This window comes from Tyto alba, unplaced genomic scaffold, assembly GCF_018691265.1.
Source record: "Tyto alba isolate M040663 unplaced genomic scaffold, T.alba_DEE_v4.0 Super-Scaffold_16, whole genome shotgun sequence".
Classification (NCBI taxonomy): Eukaryota; Metazoa; Chordata; class Aves; order Strigiformes; family Tytonidae; genus Tyto; species Tyto alba.
In genome coordinates, this window is record NW_024881278.1 from 14768219 (window position 1) to 14790509 (window position 22291).

At 36.9% G+C, this 22291-nt stretch overlaps 1 protein-coding gene across 1 annotated transcript in view; it reads right to left on the minus strand.

Annotated features, from left to right (window-relative positions):
• CNIH3 (cornichon family AMPA receptor auxiliary protein 3) overlaps positions 1–22291 on the minus strand; it is a 52613-nt gene that overhangs the window by 12236 nt on the left and 18086 nt on the right. The window contains exons 2-3 of the mRNA XM_032989424.2: positions 12765–12833; positions 9818–9865 (exon numbers count right to left, since the gene is read on the minus strand). Of these exons, the coding sequence (XP_032845315.2) occupies positions 9818–9865; positions 12765–12833 (117 nt within the window). The remainder of the gene's footprint in view (positions 1–9817; positions 9866–12764; positions 12834–22291) is intronic.

Consider the following 22291-nt stretch of genomic DNA (forward strand, 5'->3'; position numbering starts at 1 on the left):
AGAATGAACATTCTGCTGAACATAACAGTGACATTTGATTTAACCCCAATTTCTTTAGTTTTATTAAAATGCAAGTATTTACTTTATTGCATACCAAAATAGAGCAAATACAGTCCATTAGCAAGTCAAATTTTGCCAGTATCTTCAACACAGCTCTGAAAAACAGATGCATAAATTACATTACTCCAAGCAGCTGAGAAGTACACTGCTCTCAGGGGTACATTACAGGCAACAGTTACTCATGTACATTTTTGCTGCATCTTCAGCCTTATTCTGCTGTTACTTGTGATGTTCTGATACTGTAAGGACCTATGTTTACATATCCTCCAGAACAGTACTGGAGGAAGCTAAACTGCAAAGCAAGAGGTCATCTATTACAGGATGATACTTTGTTTGCCACTTTGATTATTGAATGAACATGTAAAAAATGAGATTAACAGCAAAATACAGCCAGTTAACCTGAAACAGCTTTATACGTAAATATTTTCATGAGTAGTAATATTATGAATAAATATACATATCTTCTTTCAAAGCATATTTCCATTTCCACCAGGCATTGCACTGGTGAATATTGCTTCCTCCCTGGAGTAAAAGTGGGGTAAGGACCAAACTGTGACTGAGTCCCAAGTTTGAACTCTTCTCTCTTGCAATACTTTTGTAACTCTTCCTCTTATGATCTACCCCTGCTTTGAACATCTGTGCAGGCACAGCAGGTTATTATAAGCACACAGACATCCTTAGGTAATGATTGCTAAAAATAATAATTGTTATGTTCTAACTTTTAAAAAGTGCTGAAATCAGGAACTTGTAAATTTGACTAAAAATAGTGCTGGCACAGTGCACATAATAAATGAGTGTCAGTAGTGAATGAATTGCCTGCCAAAAGTACTACATTTCCTCTAAATTCTTAAGTCTTATCTTAAGTACTTTCTTTCCAGATATGGTACTATATACAAGGAAAGGATGAAAGGGATTATGTTCAGTATTTTTATTGCAATAGTTATAACTTTCTAGTAAATGTGAACCCAAAATATTTACAATATAATAAAAAGTGTGAAGAAGAGATACACTACCTCTGGTCAAGCAACATTTATGGAATTACTGGTGCGGAAATTATAAATACTGCAAGCTCTTTGGTCTCAATTTGACTGTTAGTTCTGCAAAACAGCTACCGTGCTAAGTTCCACTCTTCTTGAGGAAATAAAAACTATGTGGGTGCCCAAGAGACTAACTGAATAGGGCACACTCCCATTTTATCCCATTTCACACTTCATAGATAATAAATACAACAAAACAGTAGGCAGAAAAGACTTAAGAGAACGAAAGAGAGAAGCTTTTAGATGATCTGTAGCGAATTTCCTAACATAGTGCAAAAAAGGAAAAGGCAGCTCAGCAGTAAAGGTACTGAAGGCCTAAGTTTTGTCTATACTGCAAATTTATTGCAATATTCAGGGAAAATCATGTCCCTCATGGTTCCAGATGCAAATATAATCTCTACCAAGCATGAATCACTATCAATATGTTAACTCCATCCTCTTTTAGGCAAGCTGCAGGAAACAATTAAAACAACAGACCTAGTGAAAGTGTATAATACTTCAGTCAAAAATATTTTACCTGCTTCTCCCATATCCCTACTTTCTCTGTCAAGCTACATTCTTCTTTCTTTCTTTCACTTGTACAACCTAAGGACAACCCCGCTGTTTACATGAACAGCAGATTTAAAATTTATCTCATGCCTCTTTTGATTAACAAGAGATGCTGTACCAAAATTGTCTAAAAAGGACTCATCCATAAGTCATGATTTCCATAAACTAAAAATTGTGTACTAACACATTTTTAGCTAACTTCAAATTTTATCCTTAGAGTGTAAAGTTACTCATTCCTAATATAAAAATATATTGTCAGAGACACTCTGAAGGTCAGAAGAAAATTGTTTTTATCATCTAATAGCAGTTTAGCAGTATCTTTCAAATAAGTACTGAGTATTGGAATACACACCAGTTCTATGTCTCTTTCACACGCTCAGAGTCTAACGTACTTTAAAACATCCTAGGTCACTTCAAACAAAACAGAACTTAAATTTAGTTAGTTTTATGAAAGATATTGTAATTACATTCCAAGTCCTAACTGACAGAACGCATACAGCGTGGCAAGCTTACATCCTACAAAATCTGCAGATCTAATTAATGCTTTAGAAACAGCAATACCCTTTATTTCAATGCCTGCATGCAAACTCTAGAATTCCTTCTGAGGCAGCTTAGGAGCTAATGATGTGTGTATATGTATAGCAGGGGAGTGTAGCTCATACTCACTATAACGTTGACAGAGATCTATCTCATTAAATTGTTTATGAGTATTTCCGTAGAGCAAGAATCACAAGCCTCTAAGCATATGACACAAGATAATTTTACTCCCAACAGTCATGAATTGGACTACAGTAGTTTGACTCCAGACTGGGCTGGATTTGAACAGCTGCTGTAGAGATTAAAGACTACAGACAATTATTAACTCAATGAACCATCAGAGCCCTCAGAAACAGCAAACAAATTTTTAGCTTCAATTAAAAATAAAAGATTCAAACTGCCTGCTAAAAAGAAAACTAAGTAGCTCTGAAAACAAGATTGATATCATCAGATCAGCTGTGCAACCTTTCCTTTCATGTTGTGTACATGTCTTGTGAGAATAAACAAATGCTCTTCATATTTATTACTATGTGGTTTTTGTAGCACCTGGCACAATAAGGTTTTACTCTTTATCTGAGTCTGGAGGCATTACTGTAACACAAACACTAATCAAAATATAATAGAAAAGGGTGCCAAGTCTTGCTGGAAGGAATCTGTGGCTGAAGCACAACAGGGCCTTTAAAGATCAAAGTATCCAACTAAGGAAATAAGAAAAGAATGCAAAATTCAAAGAGTGGCAAAACGTAAGACAGCAGAATATCCACCTAAAAGCAATAAAAGCAGATTTGCTCCTGTATTATATTTTCTTCCAGAAAGAAGACAAATAGAGCAACCTGAAACCACCCTTTTGAATCTACTGAAGACACCTTTAAAATGCAAGTTTTCATATGACGTTAACTCACAATATCAGTGTAGTTGCAACAACAGATCATATGTTTAAACCTCTCAAAAAAGGATTACTGAACAACTGTGTCACATTCGTATTGTTTTTCACACCAGTTAATAGAAAGTTCAGATCTTGATAAAACTATCCAGTGTGACCCAACCAAAAGGCACCCCAACTTCTGGGAAATATGTACAAGCCACCCTCCCTCATGACACAGTCCTCTCCCAGTAATGGCCAAACCCAAAGGGAAGAAAATTATGATTTTCCGAGGAGTAAAGCATTACTAGATCAAATGAAGCTCAAATGAAAGCAAGTGCTGAATTGTCTAATAAAAAATTTGTATTTCTTCCCCTCATTCTACTCAGAGTGTGGCCTTTGTGGTTTCTCCTGAGTTTCACTGGTAATTTCTACACAAATTCAGACATATTTGGTCATAACCCCTAACAAAGCACGACACAGTTTTTATCTAAATGGTGTCTAAATTATAAGAACTTCAAATCCAAATGTAAGTCCAGGCCTATTCCACATAGGTTTATGCTTGAATATCAACACATTTATCATCTCAGAGTGATAAGCAGAGATTGATTCAAGCTGTCAATGTCAAGGAGAGACTGAGAGGGTCCACAAAGGGCTATCAGAGCCACTTGTGTGGTTCGATCTTAAAGACGAATAATAAACATCAATGTCAAACTTGAAGTCAAACCCTTCCTAAATCCAGGGACATTCAGAAAGCTTTTTCATATAAACCAACTTGATTTTGAACAGCTGAATTTCAGTGCAAAGATTGGGGGGTGGGGGTGGGGTGGACGGGAAGGTGTATTTGAGATTATAAAAATAATTCAAAAAATACACAGTATTTGCTGAAATTGTTTTATACACAGCAATGCCTGCTGAGGTACAAGCTTCTGTATCGCACTGAATCACAAGGAGGCATTGAATAACCACCCAGGTACCTGCAGTATGTCTTCTATACACATAATTCCACATTAATTCTTCAAAAGTTATCCTCATTGTCTCTTGATTAGGGTTTATGCTTCCAGTCCCTCAGTGGGAAGGTTCTCCTGACAGTTTTCCTGCTGCCCAGATGATTAGTCAAAACTCAGCAATTTCATCATATTGATGAGGTATGAAAAGAGAGAGCATTAGATACATTGAGAAACACATGTGCTGAGAAACCCATAACTGATGCACTCTTTGGTCTCTAATGAAAGCGGTCAAAGTTTATGTGCTCCACCATTGTAACAATCACTGTTAATGGGAAAAAATACCACATGGTGACATTTTTTGTTCCCTCTGCGATCTTGGTTACAGCAGCAGTTTATCACAGCTCTGGAAACATCAGCCTCTTTATCCTGCGAGGCAGAATACCACTGCTACTTCCACAGTCCAAAAATATGTTATAACGAGACTAAAAATTCTGTTTTCTCTCAGATAACGCAAGCATCTAAACTTCTAAAGCAAAATGTTCACTACCATTAGGAAGTGCTGAATATAATGCATATCATACAAATGGTATGTATTTACTCTGCAGATCTACCCCTCTGGTGTGCAACATTTTCTATTTCTGTCAAGCGTAACTAAATGAGGAATTAAAACTTCTTTACTGAAACTGCAGAAAATTTATAGCTCTACAGAAGGTAAAAACTATTGCTGCTATTCCCAGTTCTGCAATGAACTAATTGTCTTATTGCTGTAGTTTCTGCCAAAGAGACTCTTCAACCCCAGGAAGAAAGTATGATTCCTTCTTACATATAGATGGATACAGACCACTTTAAAAATTTCTTGTGATATCACATTTGCTAAATTCACTTCTGTAACCTTACATTAAGTGTTTTAATGAACCATGCTATAGGCTTCCAAAAGTACGTTGCTAATGACTATCAGCCTGCAGACTGGCTAAAAGAATGTCACACATCTATAAATCCCTAAATCCGTGATGGAGCAATCAACTGACATATCCAGAAACACACACTTAAAATCCATCACATTATTTCAGGCTTGCCAGTGATTATGAGGCAGAACAATAGAAGGAGTGATCATTGTAATAACGAGGAAATTTATCAAGAAGAAAAGAAGATGCTCAGCCAATTGAAATCAGGTACTGTGACACTTGATGGTCTCTAAAGGGGTATGCCCACTGTAGCTTCTGCATGCACAGAATGATAGTAGCTACTGGTAGGTGAAGGTCTGGAACCTAACAAGGTCCATGTACAAAAATTACTTCACATGGCAATCACTCTAGTTCACATGGGTCAGTCTCCTTCACCTAAAATATTCAGGAAAAAAAAAAGTCAGCTGAATAAGGATAAGAAAGGAAGGATAGGGTTACTTTTTAAATATCTGATTTTCCATAATATTTATCAACATGTAAAGTAGAAGAACCGCTATACTAAGAAAATACTGTTTTCAGCTGCTACTAAGGAAAAGCTAAAAGGCTAACTTGTTCCCTGTTAGCTGATCCAATGAGCTCAGTAACGTTTCACTGAACATATCGTGGGGTTTTTTTCCAAGCTTTGAGTATGTGCATTCAACAGTGACAAACAGGCATGACACAGACACAGGATCAAGCCTCGTCTTCTTCCTTGGAATGCTCCATCTACAGTTGAACCCGTGGTGTTAACCCACAACCCTTCAAGCTTCTGACTACTCGTCCCTCTGAACTGCTGTTACTTTCACACATATAAGTAATTTTGACTTTTTTTACAGAATATTTACATATGGAAACATACCAAAAAGAAATTCTACGCAGACACTCAGATGACTAGAATTATATACTATGCTCACTAGGTTTTACATTTTATTTACAGTGTTTTAGTTTGAATGGAATGTCTTCTATAATTGCTCTTTAAGGTAACTATTGGTTTTGGTTATTTACCAAAAAGTATAAATACAGTAAAACTGAACTATGGTGTTTATTAGGGTATATACTATGGAATATAAACTCAAAAGATAGATCTATTTTATTTTTGCAGAGTAGTAAAACCAGAATTGAATTTGGTAAACACTAGAACCACTGAGTACAGAATAAACTTCCACCACTGCTCCTGCAGATCCAGCTCCACTGGAAACCACAATGACAGAAGTACTAGAACAGACCAAGCGTTGGCAACCCCCAACCTCCGAACTAAAAATGTTAAAGCTTGGTTCAAAAAAGACTGTGTGAAGAGGTTTTGTGTTTGGGTTGTTGGTTTGTTTGTTTTTTTTTTTTTTAAACACCCCCACTCCTGATTTTGTCGCTGTTGCTACTGCTAGTACTGGAGCACTGAACTGGCTAAGTTTGGTTATTCAGAAGTTGTCCCTGCAGGGTTTTTTGTTTGGGTATTTGTTTGTGTTTTTCAAGGCAGTTCAAGTTAATCTGGAACATCTTTGAAATTGATGTCACCTTGCCTGTTGTTAGATTTCTTACTGAATTTACTCTCTTCCAATCATCACTTTGGGATGTGCCAAAAACAAAAAAACCCACTTGCAGTTTTACAATTTTTATGCCTAACTCAACTTAAACGCCCCACTGTATACTACAGTAGCAAAATGAGCAGAAGTCTGTCTTTTACCTTCCTCAATTCCATCCCAGGTAAGTTCCAGTTCTGCTGTTCATAAATCACTCTTGCTTTAGCTTAATGGGGTTTAAAAATAAATATTTGCTGATAATTTAAGAAAGGTCACTTACATTGTTCAGCAGTGTTTGGCATGAGCAAACTGAAGTCTGAAATACGTTCGCTGAGCAGGAAGCTCACTCAATCAACTCTCCTCAGTAAGGATTTATCAGACTAATTAAAAAATTACAATGCTTAACTTAATCACAATTTAATTTAAATTTCCTCAAAGGTAAAGTAATAATATTACAGTGGTTGATTAATGAAATAGGCCATGCTTTATTCTAGGAAATTCCTAATTGTCCTTAGTGCTACAATAAGTATATCCAACAGGAATCAATCAGGTAGGCAGATTTCTTGAAGTACAACTGCAATTATATAATATTGCTGTCACTACTAACTGAATATATTTTAATAACCCCACCAAAACACTTAATCATAAAAATCATGGTAGACTTACATGGCACACCTCACCTATCCCACTCCTCAGCAGGGCTAATGAGCCCAAGGAGCCTGTACCGCTGTATCCTGTGCTGCTTCCACTAGCTCAGGACATCTCATTCACAACTACTTTGTGTTTCTCTATACAGCACTGTAGTGTGCCACGTAAACATATCCTTAGAGAAACAAAGGTAGTTTAGCAATAAAGAGAACACAGACTCCGCAGCACTCACCAAAACTAGTGCATGTTATGTCCTGTGTGAATCACTTAACACTTGTGTGACGCACCAGTGTCCACACAATGGACATGGTTAGATATTCAACAGTTTAATGAGCACATACATGAACTATACTATATACATGAAACATACATATATATACTATATATAAGGCCCCCAAAACACACCACTGAATAAAATGAGATACCTGTATCCTGAGAGAACCTCACTTTGTGCTGGCTTCAGAAAACAAGTCCTTCTCATTTATTTCAGGATAGAAGAGATTTTACCATGGCTAGACAAAATTCATAGCTTTTTTATACATAATCAATCATCCTCCAGTAACCAGAAAACTTAAGCTGATCTAATTCTCATTCTATAGCACCATAAAAACATGGACCCATGGGTACATGCGTGTACACATGCCAGCACCATATATATCTGCTTCACATGATTCCTACTTGTTTTAATGATACAGAAACATTTTCCCCAAACCAAATGTCAGAAAATGCCTGGCTGTGGAACAATTACATCCTTCATTCTATATTGGAAAATGTAAGTAAGTTCTGTAGTATCTCATGACATATCACATACCTGGTCACATGTTGTTAATAACCTTCTCCAAGTATTTTGGAGATAAAACTGAAAATCCATCCTTAAGAAACTCTTTGCCCACTGGGATCAGATTTATATGACATATATGCCCACTTAATAACTCTCAAGAACCCCTTCTAAAACCAGGATATAATGAAACTGAACAGATTTTTGCAGCCCACCTATAACCTCTTTAAAAAACAGATTTACAGCATATCTTAAGCATTAAATTCTAATGTCATAAATAGCAACACAGAACTGTTTTCAAAGCCGTTTAAAAGAATTACCTGACTTCAAGACATAGGAAAACAGATATGTTGTTGTTTCATAGAAAGAGAAACAGACCTACAGCCACACAGTATTATAATGAGGGATATATTTAGTGCTTGCTGAAAGCATCTTAACTGCTATTTTCCTGTATCTATATATCTGGCACTCAGTTTTTTACTGTTTTTCCAGAATCTTCCCCAACAGCGAATCCTTCATTCTACATGAACTAAAGCTATTTTTAGCGATTGTCAAATTTGAAGACTACAAATCTCTAGTTACTGCATCTTCCTCTTCTTACATATAATCTCTCAATTAAAACAAATGTGTCCCCAAAGAACTTTGAAGAAGAGGCTGAATTAACAAACTGTTTAAGTGAACCAGAAGCAAGCCAATCCCTTATGAATACAGAGCCTGTAATTAGCCAAAATGCTCCATTTTCTGTTCACAGTGAGTCTGAGGCTCAATAAAAATTAAACACTGATGCAGGCAAGGCATTCCCATGGGGCTCACATATATTAATACACTACCACTCACCAGTTGCTTTATGTCAAAGAAACTGGGACACAGCTTGAAATTGGCTGGCTGCCTATTTGATAAATGGAAAGCTATATGGTGACAAGTATTTTCTCTTATTTTCATATCCCTAATGTCATAAACAGGCTAAGTCAGTACTTAAATGTGGCTCCTAACAGTCACATACTCACAAAGGTGTCAAACAGATACGACTCAGATTCTGACTGATTAGAGAATGACACTTCATAGATTCTGCATGGAGTCACAGTTACAACTTTGGATCACCCCAAATCAATAGTCCCCTAGCACTGGCTTTCCCAAAACCTCTAAGGATGAGGCCATCAGTTTCTTAAAACTGTATCTGAATTTAGTTCTTCGCTTGGTTAGGATGCAATCAGCAGTCCTCACTTTAGTGATGACCTTTTTAAGCAAAAATGCAGAATAATTTGTGTGGCTCTGTTGCTACTCTGCAGAAATCAATTTATAGAGAATATATAGAATGAAATAGTTTGGAACTATGATTATTTTGACTTCAGTGAGACAGAGTCAGGAACAATGAGTGTTTATGAAAACCCTCTTGCAAGCTACAGATGAGTAAGCCCCATGAATGTATCAATCCTACAATTTCTAAGATCCTTCAAATCCCTCAGAAATTGTGTTAATTTATAATAAATACTATATCAACTTTTCTATTCAGCCAATTTAAAAACTTATTAAATATGTAGCTAATAAAATGTTAAGTTTATCAAATAGCAAGCCACTGTTCAAAAAAGTGCATTTCTAAAGCCCATACTACAACAATATCATCCGTTGATAGGGCTGTAATAGCACCTCAAGCTGCAACTGCAAAATGATTCACCACCTTCAAAAAGTATGTTCCAAAATGAATGGGCTGATGTTATGAAGTTTCAGATCTTATTCAGAAATACTCTGTTATGTTAACCTTTTATTTGTCTTACTCTGTCCTTTCAAGGTCATCATGACTTTCACTTCTGTAGTAGAAACCAGCCTTTTATCAATGGAGTGTGAGGATCATTCAAAGAGAAAATGAATGCACATCACCACCGAATGGCTTTAATTCTCATAAACTTCACAAATCTTAGGCTAGTTTATGCTCACCTTTCTCAGGAGGAAGCAAATACGCTCAATATTTCTCAGCCGCTCTCTCTGTCAAGAAAAAGTGGGGAAAAAGGTAGATTAGCTGGTGCTATAAATTCAAGACATTGTCTTACAATTACAGTGGGTCAAGATCATAATTAATGACTGCAGGGAAGCAGCACAGGCTATTAATCTGAAACGTCAGTATTCACTTCTTACCTAATGCTTGCAAGCCAAATGATTTACCCATTTCAAAGTCCCATTAAGTTATTTTTTCACCTGTTACTGGGCGTAACAATAGAATTCAAGTCTCTGTTAGCCTTGAGGCAGAGGCTACAACTTCTTTTCAAGTCAGCATCTGTGGCTCTATCCAGTGGTGCCAATCTATACCACAGATACTTGGTCTTGCATTTTCAGGTACCCAGCCTCAGGCTTCAAGATAATTCTCAATGGGAAAAACAACTCTGAAGTTGGTATGGTAGCTCTTCCTCTATCACTAAGTGGGTGCCTGAGCAACGGGTAATATCAGAATTTAACCCATTAGTGAAGAATATCTGAAATGTCCTATAAATGCCCTTTAAACAACAGATACATTCATAAGTATTGAAAGTCACTGTAATTAAGCACTGTGACTCAAAAGATGCTCTAAGCTCAATTCACCGAAAGAAGACAAGTCAAAGACAGGTTTGCTTTTAAATGACTCATAATGAGGAATTCACTAGTAGAATCAGATTTCACTCTGCATAACCCCATCACTGGGGTTACTGTGAAAGATTCTACTGCTGGTTACACTGCAGAAAGCAGAGTGGTCTTGTTGTCCTCAGAAGACTATCTGTTAATATTTTCATTCAGACATGGGAAAAAATATTCTGAACAATGACCTATTTAAACAGGTAATATAATATACCAATGTGAGAAGTTAACTCTCCCTAAGATTTTTGCTTTTCAAATGTTTTAAATTTGCTCCAAGTTTGAGTTTGATTTCTATTTTCCAAATAAATGTCTCTTTTCCTTTCCTGTCCCCAAGTTTAAACCATTTAAAAAAAAAAGTGTCCTTCTGGAAAGACAATGGGACAGTGGCAGCTTGATAGTCACCAGACAAATATTGTGCCTCTATCTGGTGTCTGTGATCTAAAAGAGATTCAGAAATTTTAGAATCATGCTTGGAAACATGAGAAAGGAAGCATGTGGATGTGCCTGTGAAGCTGCAGAAAGCTTTCTTGCCTTTCGGAGGTGGTAAGTGGTGAGGGAAAGATAATATTCTCAATTCCCTTTAGAAGACAGATGACTAACTACAACTGGCCTTGGAGAAGTTGGAAGTCTATCTTTGAACTGTAGGTAATAGAGTGTAAACCAAGAAATTTGAATTAAACTCTCAGTACTGCCATTGGTTTTGCCTCTGATGTCTCCTTAATTCAGCCTTCTCTTGTGAAAAAGGCACTATGTCATGAAAATGTTATGGAAGATACATGAGTAAACATCAGACATTCTTATACTACAATAAAGAAAACTACCCCACCAAATAAATGAAATATGGGCACGAGAAACTATGCATACAGAAAAAGGAAAATACACTTGAACAAAGGTATAAGAATTACCTGCTAAAAATCTTCCTTTTATGTCAATGTAAAAGGCATCAACACATATATTGTGCAGAAGTAATCTGAGATTATTGCTTGAGTTATCACAGCAAGTTTCATAGAAGAGTGTCAAGTATGTCAACTGATCACAGAATACTTTGCTGTGTTTTACTGGAAACTCTACAATTACCTTTTTGATTACACCACTAATATGACTGAAATAGGGACTTACTAACGTTTTTATCCTGGAGACCGATTCCATTACCATTTTAAAATAAGAGGAAATTGTCTCTATGGAGCATCTTACAAGTTTGAGGAAGAGAACAAATTACTGGAATTTGGTACATATAAACACGCATTTTTTGTGTCTAGTTCTCAAGTGGGAAGTAAAACCAGACAAAGTGAATTCAAAATCAGATTACTTCCAGTAAATTCATTCCACCAAAGTCCTCTATAGGATTTCTTCATATAATTTCTTTCTTCAGTACTCATTCTTTGCTTATGTGTTAGTGAACAGTAAAAAGATTCTTGTAAAGATTATGCTTAAAATCAACAGTGGTCTAACCAGCACTGCAAATCCTCTGCTGAGTTATGAAACAAGGATAAACGGCGAAGTACTAGCTACGGAATTGGGTTATCATTTGTGGCAATTCAGTAACTCGATACCTTGTAGAGCTCAAACTCAGCACCTGTCATAATCATTGTAATTCCCAATGAGATGACAGGGAGACAAGTTCTGCTCTCAGTTCTGGTGGTACAAATCTGAGGCATGTTTAACTGTAGTCAGCTAAATCACCCTAGATTACAGCTTTAATTAACAAAGGAATTTTCATATGCTTAAATCTGGGTTGCATTTTGGTTCATTAGGTAAAATTGAGTTTATAGTCCCAGAGTGACATTTAACCTTTTCCATAGCAGATGCAGCAGAATGTGTTATTTACTCTTAAAGCACAACAGAATTTAGAGCCCTGCCATGGGACAGAGAGGTCTAGGAATGCACCTTTTATCAAATCCCTTCAAGCTTTTGACTCACTGATACAGACAGTATGGGAGAAGGTGGTCGTCCCATGCTTGAACACACAGAAAGCAAATGATTTCAAAAAGGAAAATGTGCCACAGAATGAAAAGATAATAAGAAAGCATTAGCATCACATTACATATCCTTCAGTTTTTGAACTTCACATTATTTTCCTGCCTCCTTCAGCAAAAAGGAAAGCTATTAGCATAAAGAATCAACATATGGCTTCCTATGACTGACCCAATATATCAATTTTCCAAACTACAGTTAACTTCACAAGACTCTACATTCATTTCCACACCCATACTTTCACTGACAGCTCAGTGCATCTCCCTTAGCTGCTGTTTAGCAAGCCACTGGTTGTACTCACTGCGTGGACTGGGTTGCACTGATCTATTGGGCTTTTGAAGTCTGTCCGAAGTTCATCGAAGGCGATTATCTGAAAAATAATTTTTTCAAATACTGTAATTAATACTCATTCAAACACTTACTTTTCCTGTAGAGACTAGTTAGGTGCATCTCCTCCCTTCCTCCCCTTCCAGAGAAGAGATGGAAAACTAGCTTCTCTGACACTCCTTTCAGAACTAGCTAGTTAAAACAAAACATGGGATACTCCTACATATGACATCTAGAATCCATTAATCTGTCACTTTGTAAAATCATATCTATAGTCTTTTCAGCATTGTTGCTTTCCAGATTTCTTCCCTCGTATCAGCTAGAATTCTTTTCTCAAACTTCCAAATGACACAAAACTATTTCACAAACAAATACATCTCCAGGCTTGATGGAAAAAGTCATTAGCTGCCTAAAACAGAGGTGATTCAGCTACACTATTCCAGGTTTAATACATGCACAACAGCCCCTTTTTAGTAGTTGTTAAGCCTACTTCAGATATTAATTCTCAATTAGTATCAGCCTAGTTATTATTAAGCCGCTATTCACTACCAAGCAAACTCCTTAAAAAGTAAACCATTACAGCAAAACATGCCCTTCCTAAATTCCAGCAGGTTTTAGAATCTTACTTCAGACCTCATTAATGGAGGGATGTCTTTTGCTCATGTCTAGTTTTCTTCATTAACCGATGGATTGAGACACACTGGTAATTACTGCCTGCTTTTAAAGTACAGTAGATTGAAGTGCCCATAAAAATAATAACGTTTTCTTGGAAAGAAAACAGCTGTAATAACCCTCAGCATATTTCATTCAAAGATCTCAAAGCATGTTCTTTATTTTATGTTTGCATTCTAGTAGTACCTTTTCTTCTGCTTGCTTCACTCAAGGAATGAAAGCTCACTATGATAAGCACCACATAAATAGATGTTAAAACAGTTATTCTTTTTTAGACAATTTCCAAACCGGGAAGGTATTTTTTCTCAATAAAAAGATGATGGAAGTACAAGGTAGTAGTTGAGTAATTAGTATATGAGTGCAACAACCATTCTATGACATGTTACAGCATGCCTGCTGCCTAACTGTTCAAAAAATAACCAACTGGGTGTCAACACAGACCTGCTGTATAGGTAAAAACCACTAATTTTACTGATATGGAAAGCAGGAGCAGAAATCCTGAAAATGGCCTATCCATGATTCATATAATAATCTGGTGAGAGGCTTGAGAATAAAACCTAGAGCTACAATCCACAAATCTAAGCACTACTCTGCATCCCACTCTAATGCTGCATTCATCACACTGAAGCACATTTAAAATCAAAAGCGTGGCATTTTACAAGAACACTCTACAGAATTAAATTTATTCAAATATGACAAGTCTAAGTGCCAGAATAAACCACAAAGGGAACTATAAAACATGATTATAAGTGAAGCATTTCTCCCCATGGATGCAGTATCTCTACGAGTTAGGAATTAAATCTGCAACGATGTTTAGACTGACGTAAAAGAGCAAATAACAGAAACTGTTATTTGGGTCAGAGTACAATTCTGAAGAATAAGGCTCATGACATCTCTATATTTAATACTTCTTGAACAGGTCTTCATATTCTCAAGCTAAGCCAACTGTTAAGAGGGCAACAACCATGCGAGTCAGACACACATGCTTCTGTTTGTAATTGGGTATCAACACTGGCACTGACAGCATTGACAGAAAGGAGGAAGGATGGCTCTGGAACAGGTAAGAGAGCTGCCTCTGTTCATGCTGTGCCACTGATTTACTTTTGGATCGTGTGCATCTCCCTTAAATTCTCTCTGCCTCACTGAACTGGTACTTACAGGCTTAGCTTTAAGATAGAAAACTGTATGAGCTTTGAGTGACAACTGTTTTTAATAATGTACAGTGGTAACTGCTTTTTTTCTATTGTAAATGTAGAGAAGAGCTGAAATTTCCTTGTGGGAGAAAAAGAAAAAAAAAAAAAAAAGCGTGAATGTGCTGTGCTTTTCCCTTTGGTAGTCAGTAACAGCAACTAGGAGTTTGAGATAATCATGAAATGACAGCAAGTACAAGATCCAGCTCATGCTGTGAGGAAAGACTGGTCTGAGACAACAACATGGGGAACCTGAATACTGGAATCACAAGATGGACCCCCATCAAGAAGTCCAGGAAAGCCTCTAAAGATTCACTGAACACAGAACCCTGAAGCATGTTTAGATGAAGAAGATCTAGGTTGCTCCAAAAGCCAGAACCATTGAGGCAGGGGTCTGTGGAGCTAGCCTTAACTAATGCAGCTAAATCTTGAAGAAATCCTAAATGACAGTTTGGAGAAAGATTAGCCTAAAATACACTATACATTTAGATTTTCTCATGTTTTGCTTTCACTTTCTTTGTTTGTTTTGTTTTGTTTTGTTTTGTTGTTGGTTTCTGGGTTTTTTTTGTTTGGTTGGTTGTTTTTTTTAACCAGCATTCCCAATCCTGTAGTCAAGAACCTACTCTTTATTTGCTGGCATGTCATTTATTTTATGTTATGCTTGCGTTATATCTAAGAGCACTGAAACAAATCTGACAGTACTAAGCACATTGTTTTCATGAAACCAGTAAGTGTAAATACAATAGTCTCAAAGACAAAACTTTTGGGACGCCTGCAAATTATGACAATGTTAAGACACATTCCTGCTACACCTGCAAGAAACAGATTGAGGTCTGGTATCAAGCACACAGGACTGGAGTAAAGTTTCTTCATTAAAAGTTTTGGCATCTCTCTGGAAAGAGACTGACAGAAATAAATTCTCAATTCTTAATATCTCATTTCATAAAAGTTCTGTAATTGTTTATTAAATCTCCAAGAATAAAAATCCAGTGATGACATGAAGATATCTATTTTAATTTATGAAAAAGCACATTTCTATTTCTCAGTCACAGTTAAAAGCTTGAAAGTGTAGCACTAGGTAGGCTCGCAATTAGAAGGAATATAAAGAAACTCCCAAAGTTTTTCAGAGGCATGGGGTTTTTGTGTTTTGTTTTTGTTTTTTGGGGTTTTTTTAATCTCACAATGTTGTGTGCCCTAATTCTAAAACTGCAATTGAGAAACGATGGAAACAAAGCTGTAGCTTCTTAAGATTGGCAGTTGCTCACAATACACTATGTAACTGTGCAACAAATTGTATTGTATTACTGAAAATAAAACTGGGTTGTGCTGTGGCATGGTTTACATAATTAATTAGGAAACGTCTTCCTCTTACAATTATAACTATCCTTCCCTAGCAGTTTAATGCCCTAGGGCATTGTGTGGACAGAGTTGCCATTTTTCCCTACAAAAAACAAGTAACTACTTGCCTCCCTTAAGTATTTCACCATGCTTTCACAGGAGGTGCAGCGTTCTGGCCATACTCTAGAGGAACAATCTCCTGGCCGTTTACGTTTCAGCTGGATGCAGCTGGAAGCTACCTGCTTCCCATGCATCAGCCCATCAGAGCTGCTGAACACTCTGGGACAGCATCTGGGTATGCTCAAGGTCTTGTTTCACCTCCAAAATTGTCACACTTACCGGCATCTTGACAGAGTAGTTCATATGGAGGCAAACAATGCAATAGATCCCAGCCAGGGCACTTCACCATACAAACTGCCATCCTCTCACCTTTGTCAATTAATGTATTTTATAAATTGTTCAGTATGTTTTAGTTATCCAATCTGATTTGATCCAGGGTGGCAATTAAGACTACAAAATATACATACATGTGGACATCGACAACCCCATATCTCTGAAGGCCACACAATAAACAGACTGTTCCAAAGAAAAATTACTAACCTCTAGTCACAAAGCTAAACAGATAGCTAAGCAGATAACATTTTGGAAACATGTGCCAGGGACTGATTTTACACAGAGGAGAAATTTATTTCTATTAGTAAATATTAATGTTGTACACAACTTCACAGAAAGAGAATAAGGACCATTTGAACTTTATCTAGGAACCTCAAGAAAAAAAACCCAAGTTATCTGTTTATTTGTAAAGCTGTATCAGGAAAAAAAAAAAAAAAAAGCATCATGTTTAGCAATAATTTTTAACATTACAGCAGAAAGTGGCCAGGGATTGAATGGGCAATGGATATTGAACTACCTTCTGACTTGGGGAATTTTCCCTGTGATTCCACATTGCAAAACACTTCAGGAAGTTCATTCTGCCACTGCCCTATCCGTGCTTTCTTCTGTTGACAGAAGCGTACTTGTGGGTGTTATCCACCTAATAAAACTAAAGGTTTATAAAAATACTGGTTGCAGTCTCTGGTGATTCACACCATCTGCAAATCTCAAAACTCCAAGTGTAAATCAGCAAGGAGTTTGCCCCAGTTTAAACACATTGAACAGATGAGATTGTGATGACAACGTATGTTTCAGTACAGCTACAATTGCAATGATATTTATAAAATTTGTTTTTATTACCTGCACTCTCTGTGCCTATCTCTCCAGACAAGAAGAGCTTTGAATAATGAAGTATTCACATAAGATTGAACTTGAATTTTGTTTTTTTTTCCTATGGTTATGCATCCATCAAACTGAAAATTTTGCCTATTATTGGTAGGAATTAATCTCTCATTTTTAGGGAAGATACTTCTATATTTTTTTTTTAATCCCTGAGCTCTTACAGAAATATATTTTAATTGAGAATGTGATGTTTTAGGGTGGCAGTGGAGTTGGTGTGGGTGTGAATTCAGTGACAGCAAAGAAGTTGGATATTATTGCTTATTGGCATCTCAGAAAAGTTAAGATAAAACAGAACTTGATGACAACCACACTAACCACAGAACAGTAACACTTAACATATGTTTCCTTGCCACCATCCTGTCAATGCACCACAATCCCATCTTGAAGAAACTGTCTTTAATCGTTCATTTAAACATTTTTTCTACCCTCCACTCTCACACACAGTTTTCACAGCACCCATACCAGCAGTTCATAGGCTATCTGCAAATCAGCACATGGACAGAAGGTAGACAGGTTTAGGAGCATGCCTGCCCATCAATTGGTGTATAAACATAATTACTATGTTTGGGAAATAGTGTTGAACATTTATCAGGTTTGAACCATGTTGATGCAAGCTGGGTGAGTTACTTTGTTGGATTTTGTTGAGCAGAAGCAGCAACTGACAAAACGTGCGGCAGTCAGATAAGAATGCAAAAGGACCTGAAATGGAAGATAAGCCACTGCCTTGATACAATGGCATCAGAGGAGCCCATAGAGATGCAGAGAACAGTGACATCGACAAAGTGACAGACTGAGAGAACAATTTTTGCTATCCAATTCTTATCATGATATGAAATGAACAAGAAATTTAGCTATATGCTTGGTGAACATTTGTTCAAGATGGTTGTTCCTCTTCCTTCTTTCTCTTCTGGTTTAACTGATCTGGTTCATGCTACCAAGCAACATAAACACAGCAAGGAGAACCCGTCCCCCTCTGTAAGAGTTCCTGTGAGTCAACACCTCCACTGTGACCTCCAGTAAGAACAGTCATTTCAGTTTAAGTGGCCTTTAGTCACAATACTTTCAATATTCTTGTAATACCTTATAAATAATAAGAGGTGTTAACTGTAGAATGATTTTATTAATTTTATAGTCTCTGATATGGCCCAGAGACCATACATGACACATCAAGCAATGTAGCTGTGAGATTTAAACTGCTTTTTAAGCACTGTCTTCCTCCCCCTCACCAGGATTACTTTTTGTTAAGTTCAGCACTCGCAGCATCACAGATGACTGAAACCAGGTTTGAATCAACCTGACAATATTCTTTTAAGAATACCATAAAGTGCTGACATTAGGCTAGGAGAAAAAATTAAATCAAATTACTGGGAAAAAATTCTATCTGTGATACTAACAAATCCTTTTATACGATATCAAACTACATGAGAGCAATTTGGCCTTCTTTGGTTCATTAGCACAGGAAAGGGATAAAATGCAGGTTGTGCTATGACAGGAAATAACTTTTAGTTTTACTTGCCAGTGTTTGAGTGTATTGTTCATTACGTATTTTTACTAAACATTACTAAACATCTGATGGGCTGGGGTTTTTAAAGCCCTGAAACCAAGAGCTGGCTGCTCAGACAAAACTGTGTTCAGCTCTCGTTTCAGATTGTATTGTAATAAATCAGGGTCTTCCTACAACATCTTGATTGCCACTGAGCTGCACAGAACAACTTCCACAGCCTCTGAGGGCAGACGACAGAACTTCTGCTGCAAAACACAGCCTGCTGTTGCACTCTACCTGCAGCCTCTCAAAAAGGGGGATCAAAAAAACCCATGGAGGAATAGTGATGGGAAAATATCCATACTTTGTGCATATGCACTTTATAAACTTTCCATAATCATTACTTAAATATAAAATTAACTTAATGGAAAGGATGCAGGCTCACAGTTAAGAATATGCATAAAGCCGTTAGACTGTACCTCCATTTCTCTGCAACAGAGGGTTTATCAGCTCGTTCATTTCTAAAAACACCTGGAACTGTGTAGACTTGCAGCCGAAGAGTAGTTCCCAGATTCTCTTCACAAGTCACTTTCTGCCTTCAGGACAGGGGACAAAGTAGGCTGTTGCTTTTCAAGTTAATTCAGGAGAAATTAAATAGGCTAAACACAGAGGCCAACATTGCACAGCATCACCATATATACTGACAGAAATCTGAAAAACAATCTTTGTTCTAAGTGTCTGGGTTAACTTTCAAACCCTTCAGAAAATCTCCAGATCAGTATAACTCTCTGCTTTTCACTTCTTAAAGAGGGAATTTTTATATTCTTATTTGGTACTTAGTATGATGAGCATTTATGGTGCTACTCACTCATGCATGCTCTTAACACTAGCAGTCTGTACCCAGTTTTGGATCTGTACTTAACACAGGCCATGAAGGTTTTCTGGCAAGCCTCAGAGCTGCTTTCATGTTCAGGTTCACACATTCAATTTATAATCCACTGAAAGAGCACAAAATTATTCATTAAGGTTACAATTGTAACTATAGTAAATTCAGCATTTTGGTGAGCTAGGTACTAAAGCATACTGACTTTAAAATGCTGGAGCTGTGCAACATTGCAAGTTTACAAAGTTGTTTCACTCATGAACAGTGACTATCTTTTTGGGTGTAAAAAGATGTCCAATGAAATACTAGTTGTTCATAAAACAAACTACTTCAATTTACTGGGGATCCAAAATGTGTTACAGCTGCTCTGTAACCATTAATATCAGTACTATGTAAACAGTTCAGAGGGAAATAAAGAAATACATATTGAAACTGCAGTACTGGAAGATTTAAGGCAGCAGAAAGTAACACTTAAGCTACAGTTTGACCAAGACACAGAAGTAAAAAAAAATACAGAATTTCAAGGAAGTGTTTTAGGTCTATTTTAGCCTCCTATTTCATCCAGAAAGAATAGCTACCAATGATACTGCACACTAGTATTTTGTGACTAGCACAACCAATCAGATTCTCATTTATAATAAGAGGATTAGGTGTACATATCAGAGTTTTCAAAATAATGTATTTTCTCTAAGTCAGAAGAACAAGTATTTCCAATATTTATAATAAACTGATTCTGAAAGAATTTCCAGATTTAAGACAAAAAGCAAAATTTTGTTCCAACACTACATTTTTGCTTTGGAAGTTATTCAGTTTGTACGAAAATCACATTACATTACATAGTTCAGTATTTCATTGTATTTATTTTAAAGAAAATACACTGCTTTGTAGAGATTAAGACATTTCTTCTTACTTTTTAGTATCTCTTGTTTGTCCTATAATTAAACTAACTAAATTAAATGCCAGTAAATTTTATTAATTTATAGTCACTTAATAGTCAAAACAGAATCTAGGAAAGAGAACCGGAGGGGACTTTCTGGGCTGTCAGCTTCAGCCCTCAATTTCTACAGACACCACATCAGTGGTAAATACACCAAGCTTATTTTTAGAACAAGGAGGAGGCATATGATTTCCCTTTTCACTACTCCATTTGGAACACAGCACAAACCTGCTGTGGAAGTTGGGAGCCTTCTCCTAACTTTTAAATTTGTTCAGAGATAACACAAACCATGTATATCATTGCCAAAACTGCTTCATTACAACAACTACTTAGTAAAATGAGAAAGCTTTATTTTGTGGGAACTTGTATCAAAATTGGCACAACTCCAAAGCCATTTATCTTCAATTCAGCTGAAATCCCATCCCAGCTCATGCTAATTGACATTCATACAAACCCACACATGCACACACAAATCTTATGCATTACAGCCCCTGTATGTGAATTAATAACAGGGCTAAATGATGCTGGCACTAAAACTCTAATTCATTTTTTCCCTAAAATAGTGGATTAACTCTTGGGTGTCTGGAGCTTTTTATACTGACACCTGCCAACAGAAACGAGATCTAACCAATTCCTTTTTTGAAAAAGTCAAAACTTTTTTCTTGCCAAATTTCTTTAAGAGCCTCTATACATAAGTTACATGTATCAGATTATCCCTGCATTATTAACCACTCACTTCTCAGTAGCAGGGAGAAGAAGGAAGATCCTTATAAACATGAAAAAAGGGCCATAGATAATGTGATAGCACAATAATGAGTGGCAGAGAAATTAAAAAATGGTGAAATAAGGTTCCTGTTTCAGTCTTCACGTGGCTAACCAGCAGGCTGAACTCTCTGTGGCAGAGGGAACACCACACTCTCCCCTTGCCAATCTAAGCAGGGACCAAGTCCAGAGAGAACTCTGTACCTGCTACTGCATCCCAGGGGAAGAGGTGTCCCTGACAAGGAAGCGCTGCAGGAATTTCCTCTGAAGACAACTCAGAAGGCAGGGAAATCTACCTAGTCAAGCTGTGGCCAAAGAGATAAGAACAGCTGCTTGTACGCTACCCATATGGCTGCATCTTAACAGCTTCAGCTTGATTACGAACTGTTTGAACAGAGAGGCCTGACACAGCTCTACTCCCCACCTCTGACTCAAAGCCACATTGCAGGAATTTATCTATGGCAGGTGTAGGAACTGTCTCAATAGTCAGGAGCTTTCAAATTAGTAATGGAATTCAGTACATCATCTGGAAATTGGAAAGAGTTTTATAGTGGCAGATATCCCTACTGCTATTTATGGACTTCAATATCTCTTATTTGAAAAGATAACCCAAAGATGCACTAAAATCTGCCTCTCTAGATAGCAGTTCAGATTCAGGAGACTGGTGTTAGAAAGCCCTGTAGGCCAAATACCTACAGTATTTTTGTGGGTTTGTACTTTAGATAAGGAAACTGTTAACAGAGTTAATAAAAATTGCCTGCCTGGTTCACATCACAAGCTGTCAGAATACAGTCTTAACTCCCAATGACATTCACAAACGATGCATCACCTCTGCCTCTTTGTAGCAGGCAGACTACTGCAAAATACCTGCAAGTTTAAACATACATGCCCTGAAAAAGCACTGGATAAAGGCAAAAAGACAAAATCCACCATTCAGCTTAAACATTTCTAATGTCATAAT